The following is a 16,379-nucleotide window of genomic DNA, read 5'->3' as shown; positions in this document are numbered from 1 at the left end:
AGTATATCTTGATATCTATCCATCCATCCATCCATCCATATTACATCTTTGCCCCAGGATGCATCCAAGTATATCTCAATATTTATCAGTTTATCTATCTATCCATCCATCCATCCATCCATCCATCCATCCATCCATCCATCCATATGACTTCTCTGCTCAAGAATGCATCCAAGCATCTATCTGCCTATCTATCTATCTATCTATCTATCTATCCATCCATCCATCTCTATGAGTTCTCTGCTCAAGGATGCATCCAAGTATATCTTGATATCTATCCATCCATCCATCCATATTACTTCTCTGCCCCAGGATGCATCCAAGTATATCTCAATATTGATCAGTTTATCTATCTATCTATCCATCCATATGACTTCTCTGCTCAAGAATGCATCCAAGCATCTATCTATCTATCTATCCATCCATCCATCCATCCATCCATCCATCCATCCATCCATCCATATGACTTCTCTGCTCAAGAATGCATCCAAGCATCTATCTGCCTATCTATCTATCTATCTATCTATCTATCTATCTATCTATCTATCTATCTATCTATTTATCCATCCATTCATCCATCCATCCATCCATCCATCCATCTCTATGAGTTCTCTGCTCAAGGATGCATCCAAGTATAGATATCTATCCATCCATCCATCCATCCATCCATCCATCCATATTACTTCTCTGCCCCAGGATGCATCCAAGTATATCTCAATATTGATCAGTTTATCTATCTATCCATCCATCCATCCATCCATCCATATGAATTCTCTGCTCAAGAATGCATCCAAGCATCTATCTGCCTGCCTATCTATCTATCTATCTATCTATCTATCTATCTATCTATCTATCCATCCATCCATCCATCCATCCATCCAATCATCCATCCATCCATCCATCCATCCATCCATCCATCCATCCATCCATCTCTATGAGTTCTCTGCTCAAGGATGCATCCAAGCATCTATCTGCCTATCTATCCATCCATCCATCCATCCATCCATTCATCCATCCATCTCTATGAGTTCTCTGCTCAAGGATGCATCCAAGTATATCTTGATATCCATCCATCCATCCATCCGTATTACTTCTCTGCCCCAGGATGCATCCAAGTATATCTCAATATTGATCAGTTTATCTATCCATCCATCCATCCATATGACTTCTCTGCTCAAGAATGCATCCAAGCATCTATCTATCTATCCATCCATCCATCCATCCATCCATCCATCCATCTCTACGAGTTCTCTGCTCAAGGATGCATCCAAGTATATCTTGATATCTATCCAGCCATCCATCCAGCCATCCATCCATATTACTTCTCTGCCCCAGGATGCATCCAAGTATATCTCAATATTGATCAGTTTATCTATCCATCCATCCATCCATATGACTTCTCTGCTCAAGAATGCATCCAAGCATCTATCTATCTATCTATCCATCCATCCATCCATCCATCCATCCATCTCTACGAGTTCTCTGCTCAAGGATGCATCCAAGTATATCTTGATATCTATCCAGCCATCCATCCAGCCATCCATCCATATTACTTCTCTGCCCCAGGATGCATCCAAGTATATCTCAATATTGATCAGTTTATCTATCCATCCATCCATCCATATGACTTCTCTGCTCAAGAATGCATCCAAGCATCTATCTATCTATCTATCCATCCATCCATCCATCCATCCATCCATCTCTACGAGTTCTCTGCTCAAGGATGCATCCAAGTATATCTTGATATCTATCCAGCCATCCATCCAGCCATCCATCCATATTACTTCTCTGCCCCAGGATGCATCCAAGTATATCTCAATATTGATCAGTTCATCTATCCATCCATCCATCCATCCATCCATCCATCCATCCATCCATCCATCCACCCACCCATCTATCTTTATGACTTCTCTGCTCAAGGATTAATATATTTCTATATTTTTCACCGCAGGCCTCAAGACATCATCGTCTTTGTGATTGGCGGGGCCACCTACGAAGAGGCCCTGACGGTTTACAATCTGAACCGTTCGACGCCCGGAGTTCGGATCGTGTTGGGCGGGACCACGATCCACAACACCAAAAGGTAGGAAGAGAAGAAATAAGAGACAGAAGGAGGGAGGAGAAGGAAGAATAAAGGGAAAGGGGGAAAGCAAAGAGAAGGCTGTGGCTTTGCTCATCAGCCTTCAAATGGGACTTTCTTGTTCATCTTTCTTGGCCCGATGGTGTTGTTGTTGTTGATGTTTCCTTCCCAGTGTTTCCTTTTATGGAACACAGTGAGCGAAACACAAGCTCTTTCCAACTTGCAAACATTGGACTGTCTTTCCAGGGAGCTTTTAGACCCTCATTAATGATAGATGCTCCTTGCGACGGGTTTTAGATTAAGTACCGACAGCCGTCCCTCCCGGGTTTTTCTCACTCACTCGCTTCTCTTGCGATTGTCCCGAAATGAACCCTGTACGGAAGGATTATTTTTAGAATTTTTATATGTTTCTGCAGCAAAAGGGACTTCAGCGGACTATAACTCACGCAAGGCAGAAAACCTGGGGAAAGCCCTCCTTTATTTATCTTTGTACAAGCCCAGATTATTTGAAAAACTCAGTTTTTAATTGTGCAAAACGCATAAGGTTCTGGGTGAACTACAACTCACATCATGCCAGGTTAAATCGAAAAAACTCCCATCAGTTCTTAAAGTTTGTGATGTTGGGCAGGTTTGTTCTGGATGTATCACTGGTGGGGTTGAGTGTGCTCTCTGTCTGTAGGGTGAACTACAACTCCCATTATGGTGAGTCAGTCCCCTCGAACCCCTTCAGTAGGTTTATTTATTTTATTTATTTACAGTATTTATATTCCGCCCTTCATTCTCACCCCGAAGGGGACTCAGGGCGGATTACAATGAACACATATATGGCAAACATTCAATGCCAACGGACAAACAACATATATAGACAGACACAGAGGCATTTAACATTTTTTTCCAGCTTCACGATTCCGGCCACAGGGGGAGCTGTTGCTTCACTGTCCACTAGTGGCTGTACTTCCTCATTCCTTTCCTCGTGTTTTGCTGGCAGTTTTATGATGTTGTAAATTAGTTAAATTAGCCTCCCCACATAAAGCGTACCTAAATTTCCCTAATTGACAGCTGCAACTGTCTTTCGGGGCTGCATAGGTCAACAGCAAGCCGGGCTATTTAATGGTCGGGGGCTTAACCCGACCCAGTCAGTAGTGATTTATTGCAGCTGGTTACTAGCCAGCTGCGCCACAGGTTGAGTTAGTTGTTGCAGGTTCTGCATGCCATGTTTGGTCCAAGTCTATCATGGGTGGAGGTCATAGTTTCCCTAGTTGTGGGTGAACTACAACTCCCAGAAAGGAAGTTCCCCCAAACCCCGCCATCCCAGTCATCAAATTCTGGCCTATCAGGTCTGTGTGCCAAGTTGGGTCCAGATCTGTCAGTGTTTGGGTTGACAGAGCTCTCTGGATATAGGTGAACTACAACTCCCAGAAAGGAAGGCCAGTTCCCTACCCCTAACCCAAACCCGTCCAGTAATCAAATTTTGACATCAGGTCTGTGTGCCAAGTTTGGTCCAGATCCATCGGTGTTTGGGTTCACAGTGCTGTCTGGATGTAGGTGAACTACAACTCCCCCAAATCAAGGTGAATTTCCCCCTAAGACCTCCAGTATTTTTTTGCTGGTCATGGGGGTTCTGTGTGCCAAGTTTGGTCCAATTCTATCTTTGGTGGATCTCAGAGTGCTCATGGATTGCAGGTGAACTATACATCCCAGTACCTACAACTCCAAAATGTCCAGGCCAATTCCCTTCAAAATCTACCAGTATTCAAATGTGGGCATATTGGGTCTGCATGCCAAGTTTGGTCCAGATCCATAGTTCATAGTCCGCTCTGGATGTAGGTGAACTACAACTCCTCTAAATCCCTCCAAAGACCTCCAGTATTTTTTCTTGGTCATGTGGGTTCTGTGTGCCAAGTTTGGTCCACGTCCATCGTTGGTGGAGCTCAGAGTGCCCTTAGATTGCAAGTGAACTATACATCCCGGTCCCTACAACTCCTATAAATAATGATGAATTCTCCCCAAACCTCTATAGCAGGGGTCCCCAAACTTTTTAAGCCGAGGGCCGGTCCACAATCCTTCAGACTGTTGAGGGGCCGGATTATCATTTGAAAAAAAAACCTCAGTTACCCTTGTTGTCTTATATGTGTTTTATTGTATCGAGAAATGAGAATTTTTGTTATAAGAAATGTATGGAGTTGCTCGGAAACCTCTCAATAAAAATTAATTATAAAAAAAGAAAAAAAATACAAATTCTGATGCACACTGCACATGTCTTATTTGTAGTGCAAAAAACCAACAACAACAAGAACAATGAAAGAACAATACAATATTTAAAAATAAAAATAATTTTAACCAACATACATTGATCAGGATTTCAATGGGAAGGGTGCTTCTGCTTCTGGCCAATGAGATAGTCAAGTTAATTAGGGTTGTTGTTGTTGTTGTTGTTGTTGTTGTTGTTGTTGTTGTTGTTGTTGTGTGACTTCAAGTCATTTCAGACTTTAGGCGAGCCTAAGTCTAAAATGTATTATTTATTTATTTATTTATTTATTGCATTTATTTACAACATTTGTATCACACCCTTCTCACCCCAAAGGGGACTCAGAGTGGCTTACAAATTATATGTACATACAATATATTATATTATTAGCATAGCACAATATTAGCTATATATTACTTTACTGAACTATACCACTATACTGTAATATTATTAGTAATATTATACGTAATATAGAATATATAATTAATATTATTATATGGTATTATTATTAGTGTTATATTGTATTACATTATAATATTATTATCAATATTATATGTATATACAATATATTATATTATAAAACTGAGGGCGGGGGCCAGGTAAATGACCTCGGAGGGCCGCATCCGGCCCCCGGGCCTTAGTTTGGGGACCCCTGCTCTATAGTATGTTCAGTTGTTGATCAATTCCTCTGTTTGCTGTGTGCCATAGAAAATAATAGGAAAGGGTTACGGGAGATTTATTTATCTCAATATCGGTGGCTGACAACAGATACGGCACAATATGTTTAAAGTCCAAAAATGTTTTTTATTGGACACCCATTTCCAGATTATGGCGGAAAAATTCCAACTGTGGAACAGGGAGTATTAATAATGGCAATAGCAAATATTAATACTTATTAATAATATATATTGTTGCTATTCGTAGTAAATAATAAGATAATAATGTATAATAATTACAATAGTGTCTCACTTGTCCAAGCTAAACGGGCCGACAGAACCTTGGATAAGCGAATATGTTGAATAATAAGGAGGGATTAAGGAAAAGCCTATTAAACACCAAATTAGGTTATGATTTTACAAATTAAGCATCCAGGTGTCCCCTGGGCAACATCCTTGCAGACAGCCAATTCTCTCACACCAGAAGCGACTTGCAGTTTCTCAAGCCGCTCCTGACACACAAAAAAATATTTATAATATTACATTAAGTAGATTATATTTATTAAATTATTTATATTTATTTATAACATCAAATTAGGTTATGATTTCACAAATTAAGCACCAAAACATCATGTTATACAACAAATTTGACAGAAAAAGTAGTTCAATACACAGTAATGCTATGTAGTAATTACTGTATTTATGAATTTAGCACCAAAATATCATGATGTATTAAAAACATTGACTACAAAAATGTGTTAGATAATCCAGAATGTTGGATAAGCAAGTGTTGGATAAGTGAGACTCTACTGTATTAATATGCAAACAGTAGTCGTAGTACTAAAAATGTAGTACAGAAAAATTCCAATTGTGGAACAAGGAATAATAATGATGATAATAGCAAATTGTTGTTGTTGTATGATTTTTTTTAATGCATTTATTGCTGTGTTTGGATTTGTTTTTACTGTTGTATTTTTATATTGTTTGGGCATGGTCCCTTTGTAAGCTGCCCTAAGATGGGGCGGGATATAAGAATAAAGTATTATTATTATTATTAAATATTAATACTTATTAATAATATATATTGCTATTTATTATAGTAAATAATGATAATAATCTATAATAATTATTAGTATCCAGACAATAATAGTAGTAGATAGCAATCATTATTAATATATAGTAGCAAAAAAAATTTTTTTTTAATGATGATGATGATGGTGGTAATAATAATAATAATAATAATAATAATAATAATAATAATAATAGTAATAATGGGACAGGTTTGCAAGGGGTGCAGACATGGTTGTATTCGCTTCTGTCATTTTGGGAGGGGGAAAAAAGAGGATTTTGCTGTCGGCTTAAACGGATAAGTAGCATCGCTTCTTGTCAAACCACAGAATTAGTAGGTTTTTAAAATTGCCCCGTAAAGGATCGCAGTTCGGGGAGATAATTACCATTTCTTTGTAGTAATATATATTTTTAATGAAGCAGCAAATAATGACACTCCTGCCCTACAATCCATCTTCCCGAAAGTGGGTTAGAAAGGCAAGTCTGTATTAACCCACATTTTGAGTATATATATATATATATAAAATAAATAACCCAAATGCTGGAGAAAATTAGCTCGGATTTTCCCTCTCCGCCCCGAACCCGGCTCGCATTAAACGGATCTCCTCGGCCCTAAAGCCTGTTTAGTCCCCCAATCTTGATGATAATTGCTTAAAATAACAATCGGCGCTCGGATGAGTAAATTCCCTGCGTAGGAATTATTCTGGATTATTGCAAACAGGAGGGGATATATGGTAGCATTATTTGCCCAGATGTTGCTGAGCCACTGCTGTTGGGAGACCCGGGTTCGAGTCGTGCATCAAGGCAGGAAATGCACTGAAGGCTCCTTGGGAGAGATTGATAGGCCCCAGATTGGGTTCCAATCTTTTTTTGGGTTATAATAATAATAAAGCTTCTGACCATTTTTACTACTTGCTTCCAGCAGACAAAACAAGGAACAACCAGAAATATTGTGTATTCACATACTTTAGAACATAATGTATACTAACTACCACCAATTCCTCAACACTTTATTTTCCATACCACCAAACTTAGCCACAGCAACGCGTGGCCGGGCACAGCTAGTACTACTATATATATAATATATTAAAATAACAATATAATAATAATAATAGTAATAATAATAATAATAATAATAATAATATAGTAATAAAAATATAATAATTTATAATATATTAATAATAACAAATATATATATATACACACACACAGTAGAGTCTCACTTATCCAACGTAAACAGGCCGGCTGAACATTGGATAAGCGAATATGTTGGATAATAAGGAGGGATTAAGGAAAAGCCTATTAAATATCAAATTAGGTTATGATTTTAAAAATTAAGCACCAAAACATCATGTTATACAACAAATTTGACAGGAAAAGTAGTTCAATACACAGTATTGCTATGTAGTAATTACTGTATTTACGAATTTAGCACCAAAATATCACGATATATTTAAAACATTGACTACAAAAATGCGTTGGATAATCCAGAACGTTGGATAAGCAAGTGTTGGATAAGTGAGACTCTACTGTGTGTGTGTGTGTGTGTGTGTGTGTGTATGTGTGTGTGTGTGTGTGTATATATATATATATATTAATAATAACAAAATGATGATGATGATGATGATGATGATGATGATGATGATGATGATGATGTAATAATCTATACAAGCCCCTGATGGCATAATGTGTTAAACTCCTGAGCTGCTAAACTTGCTGATTGAAATGTCACTGGTTTGAATTCGGGGAGCAGAGTGAGTTCCTGCCGTGAGCCCCAGCTTCTGCCAACCTAGCAGTTTGAAAACATGCAAATGTGAGTAGATTAATAAGTACTGCTCTAGCGGGAAGGTCACAGTGATCCATGCAGTGATGTTGGCGACATGACCTTGGAGGTGTCTACAGAGCCCACATGACTAGCAAAAAAAATACTGGAGTTCTTTGGGGAAAATTCACCTTGATTTGGGGGAGTTGTAGTTCACCTACATCCAGACAGCACTGTGGACCCAAGTTCTTTTCTATCAATTTCCACCTTTGCTCTTCTTTGTATGGATTCCGTCCTGGGAGTTGCAGTGCAAAAGGAGGGCGGGAAGGAATGCGTATTATTTATTTTTTGGCAATCGGCGGCTTTTCCCATTGAGATTAGGTTTATCGCAGAAATTAAACAAGGGGATTTTCCATTATCCAGATGTTTTGCAAGGCGAGATCCAAACAGCTGTGCGTTGCCTGAAAGGGAGGAGGGCATAAAACAAAACAAACATTACACTGTTTGCAAAGGAAAAGATGCAACTCCACTGTCAGATCAATGCATCTAGGTGATTGAATCCCGGGAGTTATAGAAGGCTAAGGACTTTGTAAAACTAGAGCTCCCATAGCATCAAACTGCATTCATTCTGCAATATGGGTGTGCAAAGACCGGAAGGAGATTATTATTATTATTATTATTATTATTATTATTATTATTATTGACACAACAACATTGTATGACACAGCAAACAAGATAGATATGCTGGATTTTGTATTATTATTACTATTATTATTTTATTATGACACAGCAAACAAGATAGATACGCTGGATTTCGTATTATTATTATTATTATTATTATTTTATTGTATGACACAGCAAACAAGATAGACATGCTGGATTTCGTATTATTATTATTATTATAATTATTATTTTATTGTATGACACAGCAAACAAGATAGATATGCTGGATTTTCTATTATTATTTTATTATGACACAGCAAACAAGATAGACATGCTGTATTTCTTATTATTATTATTATTATTATTATTATTATTATTATTATTATTATTATATTGTATGACACAGCAAACAAAATAGATATGCTGGATTTTCTATTATTATTATTATTATTATTATTATTATTATTATTGTATGACACAGCAAACAAGATAGATATGCTGGATTTCATATCACAAAATCACAAGTCAAACACTTCCCAAGTGTCTAGGACTGTGTGATGTATTTTCGGATGATGCGTGCAGATCCCAGTCGGGTGGCCTTTTGCAGCTGGCAGATCGTGATTTTGTCAATGTCTATTGTTTCCAAATGCCGGCTGAGATCTTTTGGCACGGCACCCAATGTGCCCATCACCACTGGGACCACTTGCACTGGTTTCCGCCAGAGTCTTGGAAGTTCAATCTTGAGGTCCTGATAGCGGCTGAGTTTTTCCTGTTGTTTTTCGTCAATGCGACTGTCACCTGGGATGGCGACATCCATGATCCAAACCTTTTTCTTTTCCACAACTGTGATGTCTGGTGTGTTGTGTTCCAGAACTTTGTCAGTCTGGATTCGGAAGTCCCACAGTATCTTTGTGTGCTCATTTTCCAATACTTTTGCAGGTTTGTGATCCCACCAGTTCTTTGCTGCTGGGAGGTGGTCCTTGAGGCATAAGTTCCAATGAATCATTTGGGCCACATAGTTGTGCCTCTGTTTGTAGTCTGTCTGTGCAATTTTCTTATAGCAGCTGAGGAGATGATCCATGGTTTCGTCAGCTTCCTTGCACAGTCTGCATTTTGGGTCATCAGCTGATTTTTCGATCTTGGCCTTAATGGCCTTTGTCCTGATGTCTTGCTCCTGGGCTGCAAGGATCAGGCCTTCTGTCTCCTTCTTCAGGGTCCCATTCGTGAGCCAAAGCCAGGTCTTCTCCTTATCAGCTTTTCCTTCAATTTTGTCAAGGAACTTTCCATGCAATGTTTTGTTGTGCTAGCTGTCAACTCTAGTTTGTAGTGCGGTTTTCTTGTACTGGTTTTTTGTCTGCTGTGCTTTGAGGAGTTTCTGATTTTTGACTTCAATCAAAGCAGGTTCTTCACTTTGCTTTCCATCTTCTGCCAGGGCATGTTCTTCTTCTTTGTCGGCTTGTTTGACTTTTAAGAGTCCTCTGCCCCTGATCTTCTAGGCAGATACAGCCGGTCAATATCACTGCGAGGGTGCAGTGAATGAGGAATGGTCATGTGTTTTCTTGTTTTTCTGTCCAAATTGTCCAGTTCCACTTGTGTCCAATTTATAATGCCAGCAGTATATCTTATGACAGGTATGGCCCAGGTGTTTATGGCCTTGATGGTGTTGCCTCCATTGAGCTTGCTTTTGAGAATTTTTCTGACCCTTTGTGTGTATTCTTTGCTGACCACAGTCTTCACATGTTCATGCTTGATGTTGTCCAGCTGTAATATGCCCAGATATTTATAGGCCTCTGGCTGGTGACACTTTATTGTTTGGCCGTTAGGCATATTTATGCCCTCATTTTCAATGATTTTTCCCTTCTTCAATGCCACTGTCAAACATTTGTCCAAACCAAACTCCATGCTGATATCAGTGCTAAAAATTCGGACAGTGTTGGTCAGAGACTGGATTTCAGTTTCCGTTTTCCCATACAGCTTCAGGTCATCCATGTATATCAGATGTGAAATTTTGTGAAATTTCTTAGATGTTTGATAGCCAAGATTTGTTTTTTGTGAGATTGTTGACAGAGGGATCATGGCAATAATGAAAATTATTATTATTATTATTATTCGGAGTCCTTGCATTGTAGAATGAATGCATTCACTGCCGGGGCTCAATGCAATGGAATCCTGGGAGCTGTAGTTTCCCCAAGGTCTTTTTGCCCACTCGGCTAAACTACAAATCAATGTATCAAGGTGATGGATCAGTGCATCAAGGGGATGGAATCCTGGGAGTTATAGAAGGCTAAGGACCTTGTAAAAACTACAAGTCCCGGGATTCCATTGCATTGAGCCATGGCAGTGAATGCATTCATCCTACAGTGTAGGGACTCCGAATAACAATAATCTCCTTCCAATCTTTGCACACCCATATTGTAGAATTAATGCAGTTTGATGCTATGGGAGATGTAGTCCCCAAGACCTTTTTCCCACTCGGCCAAACTACAAATCCCTGGATCCCATCGCAATCACAACAAGAAGAGACGGTACTTTTCAGTTTGAAAAGATGATGATGATAATGATGAGGAAAATAATAATAATAATAATAGCATCTAGCCCTTTTCACTTCAAATAGTAATGATGATGATGATAAATGAGCCATTGCAGTTAAGGTGGTGCCAGAGTCTCCTTCTCTGGCGTTTTCTATGTAGAGGCTGGATGGCCATCTGTCGGGAAGGCTTTGATGGTGTTTTCTGTTACGGTCAAAGGGGTTGGACTGGATGGCCTTTGGGGGTCTCTTCCGATTCTAGGATTCAGAGGCTGGATGGCCATCTGTCAGAAAAACTTTGATGGTGCCTTCCTTTATTGGACTGGATAGCCTTTGGGGTCCCTTCCGACTCTAGGATTCTCTGATTCAGAGGCTGGATGGACATCTGTCGGGAAGGCTTTGATGGTGCCTCCCATCATTGGACTGGATGGTCTTTGGGGGTCTCTTCCGACTAGGATTCTATGATTCAGAGGCTGGATGGCCATCTGTCGGGAGGGCTTTGATGGTGCCTTCCATTATTGGACTGGATGGCCTTTGGGGTCTCTTCTGGCTCTAGGATTCTATGATTCGGAGGCTGAATGGCTCTGTCGGGAGGGCTTTGATGGTGTCTTCCATTATTGGATGGCCTTTGGGGGTCTCTTCTGACTAGGATTCTATGATTCAAAGGCTGGATGGACATCTGTCGAGAGGGCTTTGATGATGCCTTCCCTTATTGGACTGGTTTCTATGATTCAGAGGCTGGATGGCCATCTGTCAGGAAGGCTTTGATGGTGCCTTCCATTATTGGACTGGATGGCCTTTGGGGGTCTCTTCCGATTCTAGGATTCAGAGGCTGGATGGCCATCTGTCGGGAAGGCTTTGATGGTGCCTTCCATTATTGGACTGGTTTCTATGATTCAGAGGCTGGATGGCCATCCGTCAGGAAGGCTTTGATTGTGCCTTCCATTATTGGACTGGATGGCCTTTGGGGGTCTCTTCCGACTCTAGGATTCTATGATTCAAAGGCTGGATGGCCATCTGTCAGGAGGGCTTTGATGATGCCTTCCATTATTGGACTGGTTTCTATGATTCAGAGGCTGGATGGCTATCTGTCGGGAAGGCTTTGATGGTGCCTTCCATTATTGGACTGGATGGCCTTTGGGGGTCTCTTCCGACTAGGATTCTATGATTCAAAGGCTGGATGGCCATCTGTTGGGAGGGCCTTCATGGTGTCTTCCTGTATAGAGAAAGGGTTGGACTGGATGGCTCTTGGGGTCTCTTCCAATTCAAGGATTCTATCATTCAGTGGCTGGATGGCCATCTGTCGGGAGGGCTTTGATGGTGCCTTCCATTATTGGACTGGGTGGCCTTTGGGGGACTCTAAGATACCATTATTCTTCAAACAACGAAGGTGTTTATAGTTTTGTAAAGTTTCCCCTTCTTTAGTAGTCCGGCTCCTTTTGTTTTTAATATCTAGATCAAGTGTCTGGTCCTCATGACGGCCGAAATAGTAATTTCGACTGGGAGAAAGGGCTGCTAATGGGTTTGCAGGCCGGAAAGAGAGAAAGAGGAGAGAAAGGGCTGCTTCCTGGCTGTTCCACCGGATACCTTTATGAATGTTTGATGGGGGCTTCTCTGCAAAGCGCCAGGGGACTCGGGTGTCCCCAAAGCAGGCCTTTCTTCACGGAGAGACACCGAGTCACGTTACAGGCCTCCTGGGTTCCATCTGGAGCAAAAAAACAAACAAAACCAAACCTGTATATAATCATAGCGCTGTAAAGTTGGGAGAGACCCCCAAAGGCCATCCAGTCCAACCCTATTAGGCTATGCAGAAAGACACAATCGAATCCATCCTGACAGATGCCCATCCAGCCTGTCATAGGAATGGAATAGACGGAGTCTCCTCTGGAGGTTGAATGGCCGTCTGTCGGGAGGGTTTTGATGGAGCTTGGATTAGATGACCCTTGGAGTCTTTTCCTTCTCTAGGATTCAATAGTTGTAGCAGTAGTAGTAGTATTAGTAGTTATGGAGTCTCCTTCTCTGGAGGTCTTTAAGCAGAGGCTGGATGGCCATCTGTCGGGAGGGCTTTGATGGTGTCTTTAAGGCAAATTAAGGTTAGACTAGATGCCCTTTAGCAGTCTCTTCCAACTAGGAATCTATGATGCAGTGAGGCTGCATGGCCATCTGTCGAGAAGGTTTGGACGGTGCCTTTATGGCAAAATGGGGTTGGACTGGATGCCCTTTAGGGGTTCCTTCCAACTCTAGAATTCTGTGATTCAATGAGGTTGGGTGGCCATTTGTCGGGAGGGCTTTGATTGTGTCTTTGTGGGAAAATAGGGTTGGACTGGATGGCCTTTAGTGGTCCCTTCTAAACCTAGGATTCTATGATTCAATAAGGCTGTATGTCCATCTGTCGGGAGGGCTTTATTCATTTATTTATTTATTAGCGACATTTATATCCCGCCCTTCTCACCCTGAAGGGTGAGATGGACTGGATGGCCCTTGGGGGTCTCTTCAAACTCTAGGACTCTATTCTTATTCTTATTATTCTTATTATTAAGCACTGGCTGGCTGGCCATCTGTCTGGAGGGCTTTGATTGTGCCTTTCCTGTTTGGCAGAAAATGGGTTGGACTGGATGGCCTTTGGGGGTCTCTTTCAACACTAGGATTCGATTATTCAGAGGCTGGATGGCCATCTGTCGGGAGGGCTTGGATGGTGTTGGACTGGATGCCCTTTAGGGGTCCTTTCCAACTCTAGGATTCTATGATTCAATGAGGCTGCATGGCCATCTGTGGGGAGGGCTTTGATGGTGCCTTAATGGCAAAATGGGGTTGGACTGGATGGCCTTTGGGGGTCTCTTTCAATACTAGGATTTGATTATTCAGAGGCTGGATGGCCATCTGTTGGGAGGGCTTGGATGGTGCCTTTATGGCATAATAGGCTTGGACTGGATGGCCTTTGGGGGTCTCTTTCAACACTAGGATTCGATTATTCAGAGGCTGGATGGCCATCTGTCGGGAGGGCTTGGATGGTGTTGGACTGGATGCCCTTTAGGGGTTCCTTCCAACTCTAGAATTCTGTGATTCAATGAGGTTGGGTGGCCATCTGTCGGGAGGGCTTTGATTGTGTCTTTGTGGGAAAATAGGGTTGGACTGGATGGCCTTTAGTGGTCCCTTCCAAACCTAGGATTCTATGATTCAATAAGGCTGTATGTCCATCTGTCGGGAGGGCTTTGATGTGCCGTTATTCATTTATTTATTAGCGACATTTATATCCCGCCCTTCTCACCCCGAAGGGGATTCAGGGCAGTTTACAAGTATATATACATACAATATATTATATTATACAACTATATTGCAAGGGTCTCTTCGAACTCTAGGACTCTTATTATTATTATTATTATTATTATTATTATTATTATTAATGTTATTAAGCACTGGCTGGCTGGCCATCTGTCTGGAGGGCTTTGATTGTGCCGTTCCTGCTTGGCAGAAAGTGGGTTGGACTGGATGGCCCTTGAGGGTCTCTTTGAACTCTATTATTATTATTATTATTATTATTATTATTATTATTATTATTAAGCACTGGCTGGCTGGCCATCTGTCTGGAGGGCTTTGATTGTGCCTTTCCTGCTTGGCAGAAAATGTGTTAGACTGGATGGCCCTTGGGGCTCTCTTCGAACTCTAGGACTGTATTCTTTTTCTTGTTATTATTATTATTATTAAGCACTGGCTGGCTGGCCATCTGTCGGGAGGGCTTTAATGGAGTATTCCTTCCTGGTAGAATGGGGTTGGACTGGATCGCCTTTAGGGGTCTCTTTCAACTCTACTATTCTATGATTCAGAGGTTGGATGGCCCTCTATCGGGAGGGCTTTGAAGGTCAATTTGTGGCAAATGGGGTTGGACTGGATGTCCTTTAGGGTCCCTTCCAACTCTAGGATTCTGTAATTCAGAGGCTGAATGGTCATCTGTCGGGAGGGCTTTGATGGTGCCTTTATGGAAAAATGGGGTTGGACTGGATGGCCTTTGGGGGTCTCTTTCAACACTAGGATTCTATTATTCAGAGGCTGGATGGCCATCTGTCGGGAGGGCTTGGATGGTGTTGGGCTGGATGCCCTTTAGGGGTCCCTTCCAACTCTAGGATTCTATGATTCAATGAGGCTGGATGTCCATCTGTTGGGAGGGCTTGGATGGTGCCTTTATGGAAAAATGAGGTTGGACTGAATGGCCTTTGGGGGTCTCTTTCAACACTAGGATTCTATTATTCAGAGGCTGGATGGCCATCTGTCGGGAGGGCTTGGATGGTGTTGGGCTGGATGCCCTTTAGGGGTCCTTTCCAACTCTAGGATTCTATGATTCAATGAGGCTGGGTGGCCATCTGTCGGGAAGGCTTTGATGGTGCCTTAATGGCAAAATGGGGTTGGACTGGATGGCCTTTGTGGGTCCCTTTCACTCTAGAATTTATTATCTCCTTTTCCGCAGTTTCCTGGAAGAAGTTTCGTCGTCCGGATTCCGAGGCCGAGGTCCGGAAACGGTTCAAATGACAGCAAGGACAACAACGCGGAGGATAAACTGACCCGTCCATTATCCCGACTGTATATATCCCTTGTTCTATCATTTTCCCGCTGAATTTCTGGACATTGATCGTGTCTCCCTCCGTCGTAAACCCATTGCTGGACACATTTATTGCTCCTTAAAAAATTAAAATAGATATAATATAATCATCATCATTGTGGAAGGAGAGGAAACGGAGGCGCCCGGAAACATTCGCTCCGTGAATCCCGTTTTTCTGAGATTAAATGACTTATTCCCCAAACTCTGTGGTCGTCTTAATTCCAGGCATTGTTATTAATTCCTCCAAATAAACAAACAAATTTGCATTAAAATGGCAGAACTTTTTCCCCTCTTTTTTTAATTGTAATGGTGAGCAGAAAGGTAAAGTTTGTAATGGTTGATAATAAAATTACCGTATATACTCGAGTATAAGCCTAGTTTTTCAGCCCTTTTTTTAAGACTGAAAAAGCCCCCCTCGGCTTATACTCAGGTGGCTTATATTTGGGTCAGCTTATACTCGAAAATATATGGTACATTTATTATTTTTCTCTATTATTATTGGTATCATTACATTTATTATTTTTCTCTATTATTGTTGCTTCTACAGTAGAGTCTCACTTATCCAACATAAACGGGCCGGTAGAACGTTGGATAAGTGAATATGTTGGATAATAAGGAGAGATTAAGGAGAAGCCTATTAAACATCAAATTAGGTTATGATTTTACAAATTAAGCACCAAAACATCATGTTATACTACAAATTTGACAGAAAAAGTAGTTCAGTATGCAGTAATGCTATGTAGTAATTACTGTATTAATGAATTTAGCACCAAAATATCAT

At 41.0% G+C, this 16,379-nt stretch overlaps 1 protein-coding gene across 1 annotated transcript in view; it reads left to right on the top strand.

Annotated features, from left to right (window-relative positions):
- The window catches only part of vps45 (vacuolar protein sorting 45 homolog), a 55,250-nt gene extending 39,380 nt beyond the window's left edge, over positions 1 to 15,870 (top strand). The window contains exons 14-15 of the mRNA XM_062964855.1: positions 1,952 to 2,083; positions 15,467 to 15,870. Coding sequence (XP_062820925.1) covers positions 1,952 to 2,083; positions 15,467 to 15,560 — 226 coding nt within the window. The 3' untranslated portion in view covers positions 15,561 to 15,870. The remainder of the gene's footprint in view (positions 1 to 1,951; positions 2,084 to 15,466) is intronic.
- The last annotated feature ends 509 nt before the right edge of the window (positions 15,871 to 16,379 follow it).

Source organism: Anolis carolinensis, unplaced genomic scaffold, assembly GCF_035594765.1.
Source record: "Anolis carolinensis isolate JA03-04 unplaced genomic scaffold, rAnoCar3.1.pri scaffold_14, whole genome shotgun sequence".
Taxonomy (NCBI): domain Eukaryota; kingdom Metazoa; phylum Chordata; class Lepidosauria; order Squamata; family Dactyloidae; genus Anolis; species Anolis carolinensis.
Note: the sequence above shows the minus strand (reverse complement) of the source record. Positions and strands in the feature narration are given on the sequence as shown.